This window comes from Manis javanica, chromosome 3 (assembly GCF_040802235.1).
Source record: "Manis javanica isolate MJ-LG chromosome 3, MJ_LKY, whole genome shotgun sequence".
In the NCBI taxonomy this organism is placed as follows: domain Eukaryota; kingdom Metazoa; phylum Chordata; class Mammalia; order Pholidota; family Manidae; genus Manis; species Manis javanica.
The window spans coordinates 9,217,295-9,230,984 of NC_133158.1; the positions used below are offsets into that span (position 1 = coordinate 9,217,295).

Consider the following 13,690-nt stretch of genomic DNA (forward strand, 5'->3'; position numbering starts at 1 on the left):
ATAATCACCATTTGCAACTCTTAATGAAATGATGGGTCTAGACAACTACCAAAATGTTGGCTTAGAGCCTGATGGAAAACTTGGTATCGAAGGAATAAGATGACAACACCTGAATCAATGAATCAATCCTAAATTAACCAGATGACCAGACGCTGTATCAGTATTTTCCAAACTTCACTGCACATTAGAATTACCTGGGCAGAGATGGTGTGTGTGTGTGTGTGTGTGTGTGTGTGTGTCTGTGTGTGTGTGTGTGTCTGTGTGTGTAGAGGCAGGCTTTTAAAAAATCCCAGTGTTTGCGTCATGTCCCTTACCAATTAAATCAGCATGTCTGAGATAGGAATCATGCATCCGTAGCTTTTATGTTTGTTTGCGTGAGTTTTGCTTTTTAAAAGATTTACCAGGTCATCCTAATGTGAAGCAACTTTGGAGAAAAGTGCATTTTTTGGCTCATGTAGGGATGCAGTAGGAATACACAGGCTCCTGAAGATGTGTTATTACCTAATAACCTCTAAATCTAACAAAATATCTACTAGAAATATGGGGAACAGAGAAATATATTAAACAATGCCACTACAAGGAAATCATCAGAAATACAAAATGTAGGGCATTGAATGGGGGGGAAAATGGCCCGTTTTTTCAACAAATAAATGCATCCTTAAAATTGGTAGTGATGGGGGCTTTCTTAAAATGTAGCTGGTAGAGTTAAGCTTCTGGCTCTGAAAAAATGACCTGTATCAGACTAATCCTCCCACAGAAAACAATTACAATGCTGCATGGAGTTAAAAAAAAAAAAAAAGACCCACTGTTTGAAAGCACTGCAGAACCACTAAAGCAGCCAGGATCCAAGCAGCCTAGATTCTGCAGAGAAAGAAAGCCCACTGAGGTGAGCTCTGTGTACAGCAGCTATTTGTCTTCAGAGCATCTTCTAACTTGCACTGTGGGGATGCGTACCAACAGGAAGTGGCAGCCTACCACTAAAGAGAGACAATTTGAAGTGAAGGGCTGCAGAAGAGGCAGCTAGAGTTTGAGGGCCTAAGATTTCTGAGAAAGAGGGACCATAGAGAAGTGAGCACAACATTCCCATTGCAATTTCCTCTCTAGGCAGCTGCACATGTGTGGAGTAAAAGGCCAAAAAAAAAAAAAAACCTAAGTAAAAATCGGTTGCTAAAAGCTGAAATAGCTAAGGAGAAATTTTGTCAGTCTACCAGTGTTGGGGAGACAAAAGTTGGAATTTAGAACCTGCTAAGGACATGGACCATGTAAATACTCTAAATGTCCAGGTGAGAAACTCTAAGGGCTTGAGTTGTTAGGACAAGCAGGAAATAGACAAGCCACAACTTTGAAAAAATCTCATTTCTTGATTAGATGAACATGACCTTCTCATACTGTATCCACCTGCCAGACTATTAACATCTCTCTGGAAGAAGGTAACAAAATCTACATGAAAGGAGACACTAAAAGGAACTAGAGGGAGTTACTTGGGCAGAAGAAAACATTTACAAATGAAAGCACAGAATTTAGGATGCAATGAGGAGCACCAGATTGGGTAAATACATAGGTAAAATCTACATAAATATTTATTGTTAAAACTAATGAAAATATCCTTAGCATGGGTTGAATTACATTGCAACAGTAACACAGGAGAGGTGACAGCCGTGGTGGCAAATGGATGTGTTATAGGTTTCCCACATCCAAAACAAATGTTTAGAAGACAAGTTGTCAGACTGTGTTAGTAAAACTTAAGAGTCAAACCTTAAATACAAATAAGAAACAAAGAAAAACAGTCTTTATTTACAGATGACAAGATCATGTATGTAGAAAAGCTTAGGTAACTGCAAAAAAGCTGCGAGAGCTAAAAAATGTCTTTAGCAAGTCAAAGGAATGCAAAGGCAACATACAAAAATCAATACTATTTCTAATACAAGCAATGAACAACTGGAAAATAAAAGGAACATAAAAGCACAACTCCATTTACTATGCCATCTCAAAATATGAAATGCCTGCAAGACCTCTGTACTAAAACCTACACAGCATTGTAGAAAGGAATTAAAGAGGAACTAAATTAAAGGAAAGATAGAGCATATTCAGAGACTGAAAGATTCATCATTGCCAAAATGGCATTTCTCTCAAAAATCAATCTAAAGATTTGATGTAATCCCAAACAAAATTGCAGCAGAACTTTTTGTAGAAACTGATAAACTGATTCTAAAATTTATATGAAGTGCAAGTGAGCTAAAATAGCAATGTCATTTTCATAAAGAAGTACAGAGTTGGAGAACACACACTACTTGGTTTTAAGACTGACTATATAGCCACACTAATCAAGACAGTGTGAATTAGGAAAAGGTAGAGAAGCTAGTCACAGGGCAGACAGAGAGTCCAGGAGATTCACACATAAATGATCAATCAACCAAGGCAATTCAATGGTGGAACAGAAACTTTTCAACAAACAGAGCTAGAATTAGATATCCATGCAGGGGTAGGGTTGACATGGGGGAAGACCACTGACTCTTACTTTATACCACACACCAATATTACCTCAAAGATCACAGACCAAACTTCTAAAAGAAATCATAGGGAAAAAAATCTTTGCAACCTTAGAGTAGACTAAGATAAACCAAAATTTAAAACTTCCACTTCTTAAAAGCAGTCAAGCAACAGAAGAAAATATCTGCAACATACATATCTGCCAAAGCACTTGTATCCAGAATCTATAAAGAACTACAACTCAACAAGAAAAAAAAAAGAAACCTAAGCATCTTAAGACACTTCACAAAAGAAATTATATAGATGGCAAATAAGTATATGAAAAGGTGTTCAACATCATTAGCCATCAGGAATTACAAATTACAAAGAGATACCAGTACACACCATTAAAACAACTAAAATTTAAAAAGTAAACCTCTTGGAGGTTGGAAAGAATGTAGAGCAACTGGAATGAAACGGAGAATAAAAAACAGCACAACCCTTTTGGAAAACAGATAGTTTCATGAAATTTCATTATAAATTTCAATAATATGTAACTCAGATGGTTTACTCTAAGTATTTATTTATCCAAGAGAAAGGGAAATATATCCATACAAATATCTTTACACAAGCAACTTATTATTCATAATAATCCAAAGCGGCAAACAACCCATGTGTAAACCAACAATGAATATACCAAATGAATGAATGAATACACAAAATGTGGAATGCCCATATAGTAGAATACTACTGAGCAATTAAAAGCAATAAACAACTAATACACTCAACCTCATAGACGAATCTCCAAATCATTCTCATTGAAGGAAGACAGACATAGAAGAGTACATATTATTATGCTTTAATTTATTGAAAATTCTAGAATGTGCAAAATAATCTCTAGTGACAGAAAAAAAACTAATGGATGCCTGAAAGCTGGGACTGGTAGGAGGGAATGACTACCATCTGGCCTGAGTTAACTTCTCCGGGTGATAGAAATGTTCTGTTTCTTCATGGTGGTGGTGGTTTCACCGGTGCATAGCTCTTTAAGTGTATACTTTAAGTGGACACAATTTATTACATATAAATTATACCTCTGATTTTTCACAAAGTGGTTGAATTTCCCCAGAAAGCATCTAGATGAAAAGGATGCCATGCTATATGATTCCATTTACATAAAGTGAAAAAGTGGTCAGAACCAATCTATGTTCAGAGCACAGTGGCTCTCTTGGAAGGCAAGTGTACACATAATTACCAGGAAATTTCTGGCACTCTAGGGATGTTCTCTCTCTTCACCTGAGTAGCAATTACATGGGCTGATCATTTTTTAAGCATTCATTGAGCACTTAATTTGTGCACTTTTACTGTACTTTTGCTCTAATTTTCTTTTAAAAAGTGGGGGACATTTAGAAATTAAAAGAAACTTAAGAGACCTAACCACCAAGTGCAATGTGAGGGTGCTGTATGGCCTGTGATTTGAAAAACTTGACTGAAAAAAACTTTTTGAGGAAAATTGAACATGGATTGTGTATTAGATATTAATGAATCATTGTTCATTTCATTGCATATGTACTATAGTTACTTTTACATTTCTTATTTGTTAAAGAGATATAAAAAGTATAGGTCAAATGATATGGTGAGTAGGATTCATTACAAAATATAACAGAAAAAAATGCATGTGTGCTACAAGATAGGATGTTGATCATGGAACCTAGATGGCAGGCTTGTGGGAGTCCATTATACTATTCCCTCAACTTTTAGATAGGAAGGTAGATAGATAGATAGATAGATAGATAGATAGATAGATAGATAGATAGATAGATAGGTAGGTAGATAGATAGATGATAGATAGATATTTGTGTGCATGTTTGAGTATTTTCATTTTTTTAAAAGTAAAAACAAAAATCAAAAGCAAGGGTGAAGTTCAGGAATGGGGCAGAGGGTCAGAGAGGGTGTGGAGATGTCTGCTGTGCCTGTAACCAACATCCTATTCTTTGCACTCTAAAGATCAAAATAACTATGGCATCAAAATGTCCTGCTTCAGAACACACATAGCAAGAAATTTCTCAGGGGCCCAGAAAATGACAAGCAGGAACAGAGTGAAATTTAAGAGTCCAATTAGCTCCGGAATGACAGCTGGCAGATACATGATGACAAACTGTCCTTCCTGCCTCCAGAGCACGGTCTATTTTGAGCCCAAAGTGAAAGTGAGCACATAATATCTGGGGGATCTCACGTTATTCTGACCCCCATTTTCTCAGTCTGAAGCCTACCCAGGTAGTGGAGGGCTAGAATGAACCAGGTAGCCAAAACCAAATTCTGACCGCATTAGTCGGGATCATGACAGGAAGTCACACCCTCCACAATACTCTGAAGAGAATTCAATGAAGGAACTGCTTTCAGACGTACAGGCAGGGTTACAAGGTGAGGCTGCTGCGACTCCCAGAACAAGCCGCTGCAGGATGCCTTCACCTCCCTGGGCCTGGAAGAGCAAAGGGAGGGGATGTGTGTTTCCAGAGCCCAGCGAGATAAGGGAGGCGCCGGCCACCGAGCTGGAACCATGGAGTGAAGTAAACCTTGCAAGAAATACAATGAGAAAGGCAGGCTGCAGAGGCTGCCTAAATCTTGAATTAGCTGGATTATGGTTTCAGATTCTTAGTTAAAATGGGACTGAATATTTCTACGCCACCAAATATCCTAAGCAGCCTCTTTTGCTTTGCCTTCCAGACTTCCTACAGTGAGTCAGACCCTGATGCTTGGGCCACTCTAAATTCCTCAGGCTAGATTCAGGCATCAGGTCCGGGTCCTCCAACTGCAGGGAACACAATTCAGAGCTCTCTAACTAGTCCTTTTGATGACCCCTCTCTGGGCTTAAGGTTACAAGACAGTACTTAACCACTGTTTCTCCTCAAGGGAGGGCGACAGCTCATTGCATGGGCATACCTCTCTCCAAAGAAAGTTCTTCCCTTACCTCCCCTTGACTCTTATATATTCAAAAGCCATGAAGCAGGCTCATGACATTCTACATACAGAATAGGTGGTCTTTTGATGGCTATAATATAGGTGCCTCACTGAAAACTGAGACAAGAAGAGGCCCATTCTCACATCCTGTTCTCTATATCCCACATGCACACGTGTATGCATATATTTTATATGCAGTTTCTATAACAACATCAGCTATCCAAGAGTGATATAAGTACCTTAGCACTCCCTAATTCAATAATAATTTTCAACTCTCACCCATCACTGTTGATTTGGATGGTGGTCATCATTATAAACAACTTTATAACCAAAAGATTACCTTGAGAATTTTCTCAATTGCTATCTTCTCAAATTAAAATAAAACCTACTTGAAATTTGTGACATTAAAATAGATTTCGAACATATTCCTCACATGTTAAATTACTCTCAAATTACTAGCTATTGCTGACATTCCGGATAGTGTCCAAGATTTTTCAACTTTTGCAAAAGCCCAGATGACCAAAAGAAAGAACTTTGCCAAATTCATATCATTGTTTTTAATGGGATGATTTTAAAAATTCTTTTACCAATCAGCTCAGAATTGTATTTAAAGAAAGCTACTTACCAGTATTTGCAATTAAGAAGGTAGGTAATTACAAGAATAAGCTAGCAAATTCCTAGTGCATATAATCTAAATTGAGAAATAAGGTAGAGACAGGAACATAGAAAGTCACATACATATATTTTAATATATTTTTAAATTACAAAGTGAGAAAAACTGTAATAAATTAGTTACTTCAGCCCATGTCCATCTAAAAGAAATCTGTAAATTGCCTAAGTTAAAAAGAATTCTCTTAAGAGTTGTATTAGATATCTAATATCATTCTTTATCTCAGGCTGTCAGAAAATAAAACACTTTAGATCTATTCACCATAAAATATAAGACACTTTCAGATTCAATTCCTTACAATCTTTTTTCATCTATTTTTGCTCAAGGATCTACAATGATGGGATTAATCAGCCAAAAGTATATTTTAAAGTACATTCTCTAACTAAGAGAACTTTATAAAAAATAAGAGTATGATTATTTTTTGGGAAAAACTTTAACATAGAGGGAATTGGAAAAAATTAAATCAGGAAAAATATTTAGTATTTTTTTAAAGGAAAAGAACATCACCAATGATCTAAGAAGATGGGGGGTGAAATTATTTAATTACTCAGGATATAAAGCTAGCAGGGCAAAGGCGGGTGGAAAGCTCTAAAATAACCACTGATTTCACTCTAAGCCTTAAATCAAATCAGAACCCTTCTTCCCCTGCATTACTCCAATTTACCAGAAAAAGGACAAAAAATAGAGAAAACTATGTATTCTTTAAGTAACCCAGAACACCTACTGTATAGCAAAATCTGCAAAGTTATAATTTAGTAATGATGATGCTCTAGTTTATTTTTAAAGCAGCTCAGAATTGCGCATAATCATGAAGTGGTCCTAGACATGGCAAGAGCTCTTCATTAATGCAATACTGATTTTTCCCAGCAGCTTTCCTCTGCCCCCTCATGTCTTTCTTTCATAAGCCTACATGGTCAGCTACAGAAATCACCTTCAGCAGTGAACACCCAGGGAAACACACCCCTGTGGAAAGGCACGTAACAGAGTCCACTATCTTTACTTTCTGCAGAACGAAGCAGAAAATACACTTTCAGGACAGTCATCCAATCAATACCCGAGTGTTTTGAATACTTGGCAGCAGGTAATTTAATTTGATTTTAGGAAGGATTAAAGTTAAATGCAAAACAATGAGTAGTAATGAGTCTGAGGCTAGAGCTTTCTCCAAAGTTAGAGCCTTCAGGTATAAACTCTTTAAATTGGGAAGGACCTCAGCAATGAGGAAGTCATGCTGCAGAAGAAGGAAGTGAGAGTCAGAGATGGGAAGTGAGCTGTCCAAGGCCTCCTGGAAGGAAAGAGACTGGACTCTGGTTCTCTATCTGTCCCAAGACAAGGGCCCTTCCCACCACCCCACTTGCTCCGTTGCCCTCTCCTTCTGCCCCTGAGCTCTCTGACAAATGCTCAAGGCCTCACCTAAAACAGTCCCTTACTCAAAATAACAAGGGCTTGCCGAAGGAAGAAAAAGTTTGAGACATAGATTCTAATTAACTGCCTGATTGCTAACTCGAGTCTCCCAGAAACTGATTCCAGCAGTATGTGTTATTTATTTATATCCAACCCTTGTTCCCAAAATAACTTGATATGTTTTGCAGAAATACATAGAATACAACCAGCTAAAAATAAATACAATGGGGAAGTTACTGCAAAGGGGAAAAAAGGGATAGAAAATCTAGCCTACTGAAAGCACCCGTGTTTCGGATCTCATTGAAAGGACAAGGAAGTATCGATATTCTGAAAGAAATCTCCTGTAGAAACTGTCATACATCAGAAAGCAATTTATATAACTGGTGGCTTAACAGCAAATACTATAAACAATGCAATAATAGTAACCCATCAGAAATAAGTTGTGGATTGAAATGAAATGTTAATAGAGTTTGTAGGGAGGGATGAGGCTTGAAATTTCCTATTAATGGCCTAATACGCAGGGTTTGGATTTCTGAAGCAAGACATTCCTAAACCATGCAAGGTTAAGATGAAAAAAAAAAAAAAGAGAGAAGTGAGAGGAAAAAGGAGAAGCTGCGGAATATGGGGAGGCAAAGGGAACCATGACAGGTTGATGTCAACCTAGGTATCATTTATTAAAAAACAGAAAATAATTTATTGTGTAATTGGAGGCTCAAATTCATGCATCACCTTGACTCAATTGCACTGTTGTTACGTTATAATGCAATATAGCCTAAATCAATTGGCTCAGATTTTAAAATTAGAGCCCAATTACCTGTGTAAGGGATTCATAAATCCAACTCGTATTTTTCTAACAGGGTTAACAATTCATGATGCCAGCTTACACTCGGAAAAATCAATTTTCTCAGCTAAAGAACAATTGCGCATGTTATTTTATCACCCTGGTCTAACGCACCAGGTTGAAAGACTGGGGGTGGTGGGGTGCAGTGTTTGGGGAAGGGAGGAAGCCTAAGGCACAACAAACACACACACAACATTGAATGCAGCTCAAAACGCCCAGTGTGTGCGTGCCAGTAAGCCGGAATACTGACGGTAATAGGCAAACTCCGGACACCCACTATTTGGTGAAGGAATAAAGGCAAACACCTCCCTCTGCTTTTCTTGTTCACAAAAATTCCCCTGGAGCCAAAGAAGGGAGATGAGGTGCTAAATGAGGGGGCAGCCTGAGCTCCCCTTTAGAGCTCACCGAAAGCAGGCAGCCGTGAGTGAGGTCACACCTGCTTGAAGACAGAGACGCCCTTCGCAGGCGCAGTTGGGTGACCTCCTCTCACCGGGAGCCGCTCAGTGAAGACGGCGGGTGTGGTGGGATAAAACCGAGGTACAAATGGCACAACCTTTATGGAGGACAGGTTAGCACGGCATATGCCCACGGATACACACATATTTTACATTTTTGACGTTGAAACTCCATTTTCATGAAATTCTGCTTAACAAATAATTGAACAAGGGTGCAAATATATACATGCATTTTTCCTCACTGCAGCATTGCTTCTAAGAGCCAAAGCTGGAAGCAAACTAAAAGCCCATCAAAGGTGATGATTTAAGGAATCTCTATTTCACCCATGCAGACATGATGATGTAGAATTCTATGTTCGTGGCACATTGTAAGATAAAAATGTATTGGATGTATTGAATGTGTGTGTGTGTGTGTGTGTGTGTGTGTGTGTGTGTGTACCTGTGCAGGCGCACGCGCACACAGGTGAAGAGGTCTGGGAGACACTGCCCCCACATACTAATCAAGGTCACTGCTTTATGTGATAAGTGATAGTTGCTTTACTAGAATTCTTTTTCTGTGGTATTGCATTTTTGAATTTTAATTTTATAACATAGGCAGGCATTTCTTTTATAATCTGAAAAAAATATACAGCAATTTCGATTTGGGGTCTTTTTAAGGTAGGAAGGATAGCAGGAGGAGCAGCAATACACAGAAAAAGTAGAGGCCAAGTAGGGCCCACGGGGCTACCAGTGCACAAAGCCCCAACACCCATTCCAAAGGGTTTCTGTTTTTACACATAATTTCACTCACTGGTACATTTTATTGAAACAAATGGACCAAAATGAATCATTTGTCTGCCTTTATGTTTTCTGGATTGAAAAAACGTCGTTACTGTGCTTCTAAGAGCAAATACTATCCCTTCCAGACCTAAAATACAGCTAGAAATGTCAGAAACTGTGCCTTCCATGCTGTGCTTGTTGATGTCTCTGTTTTTTTCAATCAAATGGATAAGTAAAACTGTTGCTTCACAAAGTCAGCCTCCTCTTTCTAAAGCACAGAAATTGCCACCAAAATACACTATTAGAACTCATGCTTCTCACGGAATCACTCTGTATCTTAGTTTCATCTGGTCTCTGCCAGGGTAAGATATTTGCCAAGTCAGAGCCAAAAACCTACAAGAACCTTAAAGATCATCCAATTCAATGCTCTCATTTTTCACATGAGAAAACTCACCAAGTGAGCCAACCAGGCCTAAAACCCAGGTGCTGACTGCCAGTCCGCTGCTTATCATTTTGTCTCTAACTACATTCAGAGATGCAACTGTAATTTCCCCTTTCTAGAGAATTTGAATATTTCTTTCACTAATGTTGACATAAATCAGACTTTGGAATCAGGTGTGAGAGAGAGAAATAGAGCAAAAAGCAGCAAATCTAACATAATACACCTTAGCTTTTCCAGATGCATCTGAGAGATACTTTCAATAATGGAAAGCACTTCATACACTACTTTATACAGTACACTCTTGATTCTGTGACAGAAAAGGTAAAAAGTTCAGGGGAAAAAAGCCAGATGGGTAATTTGGTGACATTTTTAAAAATCTTAACTTTAAGAAGCACATAATTTAAAGTGTTTTTCCTTTTCTTCTTTCCTATCAAAACTAGGCATATCCACTATAAAACATCTGGAAAATAAAATGTTCATAAGCAGAACAAGATAACATCTCATACAATACAACCAACAAGAGGCAACCACAGTTTAAGCTTTAGTATAGTTCCTTCCAGGATTTTTTTTTCCTTTTAGAATGCTTGAGACCTTAATAAATACACCATTTCCAGAATTTCTCTTCACCTAAATTACACTAAGCACTTACCAAGTCATCAAAAACTATAAACATCAGGTCACAGTCAAAATAGTGTTCCATGGATGGATGTGCCAACTTTTTGTTTAATTTTTCTTATGCATGTCATTTAAGGTTTTCCTATAATACATAATGTTATAAAGAACATTTTGAGAAATAAACCTTGATCTTAATTTCTGATTATCTTCTTCAATTCCTATAATGGAGAATCACTAGGTTAAATATTATAAGCATTTTAATGTACCTGGAAGTTTGTACCAAATTTTCCTCTTCCTAACTAAAGTATAGAAAAGTATATATCTTACAGTTTTTTTCAGTACTTACCATATCTTAAAATCTTTGTTAACTTCATAGATACACAGAGGATTTTAATTTGAATCTCTCTGTCATTGACTAGTTTTGCATAACCATTGGATATTGCATTTCTCCTTGGGCACGTCCAACTCTTGAGGTGTTTGCCCATTTATAAACTGAGAAAGAAGGGAAATGTTTTCATTGAGGACACGCAGTCATGTTTTATTCAACAAATAAAATAAAAATAGGACTTTTAAACGAGTTATAGAGCCTTGTTAAATTCACAAAAAATACACAGTACAACTACAAGCCTTGAAAAACTTGAAGATATGAATAAGGCACACACTCAGGTAAAGCAAGTGGACATCAGAAATTCCAGTAGAGAAAAATACAAGTAACTTTATGAGAGAGACTTGAAATACATGTTACACGCACTAAAAGATGGAAGGTCTTGACAAAAATGACAAAGGAAGAGGATCCATTTGACCCTGACTCTGTGGCACAATCTCTTTCAAGTATCACAAGAGCTGTGACACTGTACATAGAAACCACCCTGGTTTTCTGTAAATAATCTAGCAAAACCTTAATTACACAAATCCTTTTTATTATTTTCAATGTCGGAAAAATCACAAGGAAAGACCTCTCTGGTGACAGAGCAAATGTAAATTAAACTTGACAATGCAGAAATGCTGGGATAGCTGACTGAGAAGGGCAGGTGGACGAGGAAGAAGAACATATCTCGTGGGTGGTGAGGAGGTGAGAGATGCTGCCTAGACTGGTGGGCCACTGAGAGGGGTTTAAATATGATTTGGAAGTGGCAAGACCAATGGAATAATGTCATGTTATAGAGGCAGAATGTGCAAAGGTAACTGGAAGTAAGGTAAATCCTTCTCTTCCTTAAAAGAAAATCGGTAGATACTGTATAAAATGGATAACATATTAAGTAGCAATGTGGAGATACACCAGGAATGGTCTACAGCAGCTGCATTTGGGAAGTACAGCTAGATGCAGGAATTATTACTATTTATTGTAAGTATTTCTAGGTTATCTGTAAATATGTGGCACTTACTGCTTTCATTAGACACTTACAAAAAGAGCCAGTGCATTGTGACACACTCTTTTATTAAAAACAAAAATAACTGAGCCTGGATGAAAAAATGCCTTCTGAGTCTCTGGGCAACTCTGGAGAAATAGTGAATTTCATACAACTGGATTTATTCATAACAGGAAGGGAGCAAATTTGGTGTGTGGAAATGAGACACGTCGTTTTCTCCCAACAGAACAATAAAACTTTCATTAGTACTTAATGACAGGATGACATTCTGGGGTTTGCAGGGTAAGCACATCCCCTTCATTGTCAAAGTAAAAATTATCCAGTCTCAAGAGGAACCCTTTGTCTTGGATTCTCACCACACACAACACCCGACAAGCCCCTCATGACCACAGACTAAGATGGACATTGAATATAAAGTTCCCTAGTGCTAACTGCATGTCTCTCATTTCCTCAAGATAGTTGCCTCCTAGCCATTTTATATTAATATCCCCCAAAATGGACAAGTGCACATTTGAATCCCAGCTGTGTACATTTCCCAGAATGTAATTTTGAATGGGCTGGTTGTTGGGAGGCTGGCAAGACACTAGTCCACGGTGGTTGGGCTGCCCCGCCCATCTGGAAGGCCTGGCGTCCACGTTATTTCGATCAGCCTGCGTACACTTACTACTGCACCCTGTGTTCACAGAGAAGGTTAGTTCTTGTTCAATTACAACCCCTAGCCGTTTAAACGATAGCTGCTGTGCTGGAATCTAAAATAAATTGCTTTTCTCAAGAACCCTTGGTGCTGCAACTTAGCAGAGCTCCTGGTTTCACCTCATCTGAAATTCAAGCAGGGTACCAAAGCTGGCCTCTGAACTCCTGTTTCCACACCCAGACCTACACTTCTAGGGCTCTTTGTTCACCCAGATTCCTATCCTGCAACTGGATTGATGGGAAAGCAATGCTGTGTTTCCATTTTTTTATACAAATCACTGTTTTGCTTTTGTTTTTATTTTTCTATGCAAGCCTCTCACTTTGCCTGTGCTTTTTGGACATCACTATGTCACTGGAGGCAAGATTCTTTCTCCCTTTTCTCATAGTTAGCTTTTCTGCCACCAGGGGCCAAGACAAGTGTGAAAACATCTTGCATTCGGGCGCACAAATTTATCCGGGTACCTCTGCAACTCTATTCAAATTCACCTCCTTCCCCTCTCTCCACAGGGGAAAGGAGGAAAAGGAAAGAAACTGGGCCAGTGCTCAAAACCTGAAGTGGAAATTCTCTCTTTCCTCACCACTCACCACCGCAGGAATTATTCCTCAGATTGCCCACAGGCTGAAGCTCACAGCGTCCTCTGAGCACACCCAGACTCACTCGGGACGGGCACACCTGTCTGACTGCCTCTCTGGCAGGGACAGCATCTGATCCCTTAGACGCCTTCCCACAAAGGCAATCAGAAAGGTTTCCAATGTTCACTATCTTCTTTCAGATTTAACAAGACAACATAATTAATGCTGATGTTTTTCTGCTGGTCAACAAGAAAAATTGCTCTTCCAAGAGATTTTTCACATTCTCAAAAATAATGAATGAACACTTTTCCCTTTCTGATATTTTTCTTTTTATTGAGATTGAAAGAGATTGTTTTGGGGTGTGTTATATAGCGGTATGTGCTCAGCAGTATTTATCTGAAAGGGGACACTGCTTTATGCTCATCAAAAAAGAACAAAAAAGCA

At 38.3% G+C, this 13,690-nt stretch overlaps 1 protein-coding gene across 24 annotated transcripts in view; it reads right to left on the bottom strand.

Moving 5' to 3' along the window:
- FHIT (fragile histidine triad diadenosine triphosphatase) overlaps positions 1 to 13,690 on the bottom strand; it is a 1,286,968-nt gene that overhangs the window by 774,432 nt on the left and 498,846 nt on the right. For 2 of the 24 annotated variants that reach the window (XM_073230792.1, XM_073230790.1), the window contains exon 1: positions 10,957 to 11,103. The exons of 18 other annotated variants lie outside the window; for them this stretch is intronic. In XM_073230792.1, coding sequence (XP_073086893.1) covers positions 10,957 to 11,095 — 139 coding nt within the window. In that variant the 5' untranslated portion in view covers positions 11,096 to 11,103. Of the gene's footprint in view, positions 1 to 10,956; positions 13,585 to 13,690 lie in introns of those variants that run through there. 4 more of the 24 variants (XM_073230787.1, XM_037019323.2, XM_073230797.1 and 1 more) reach the window with 4 other exon arrangements.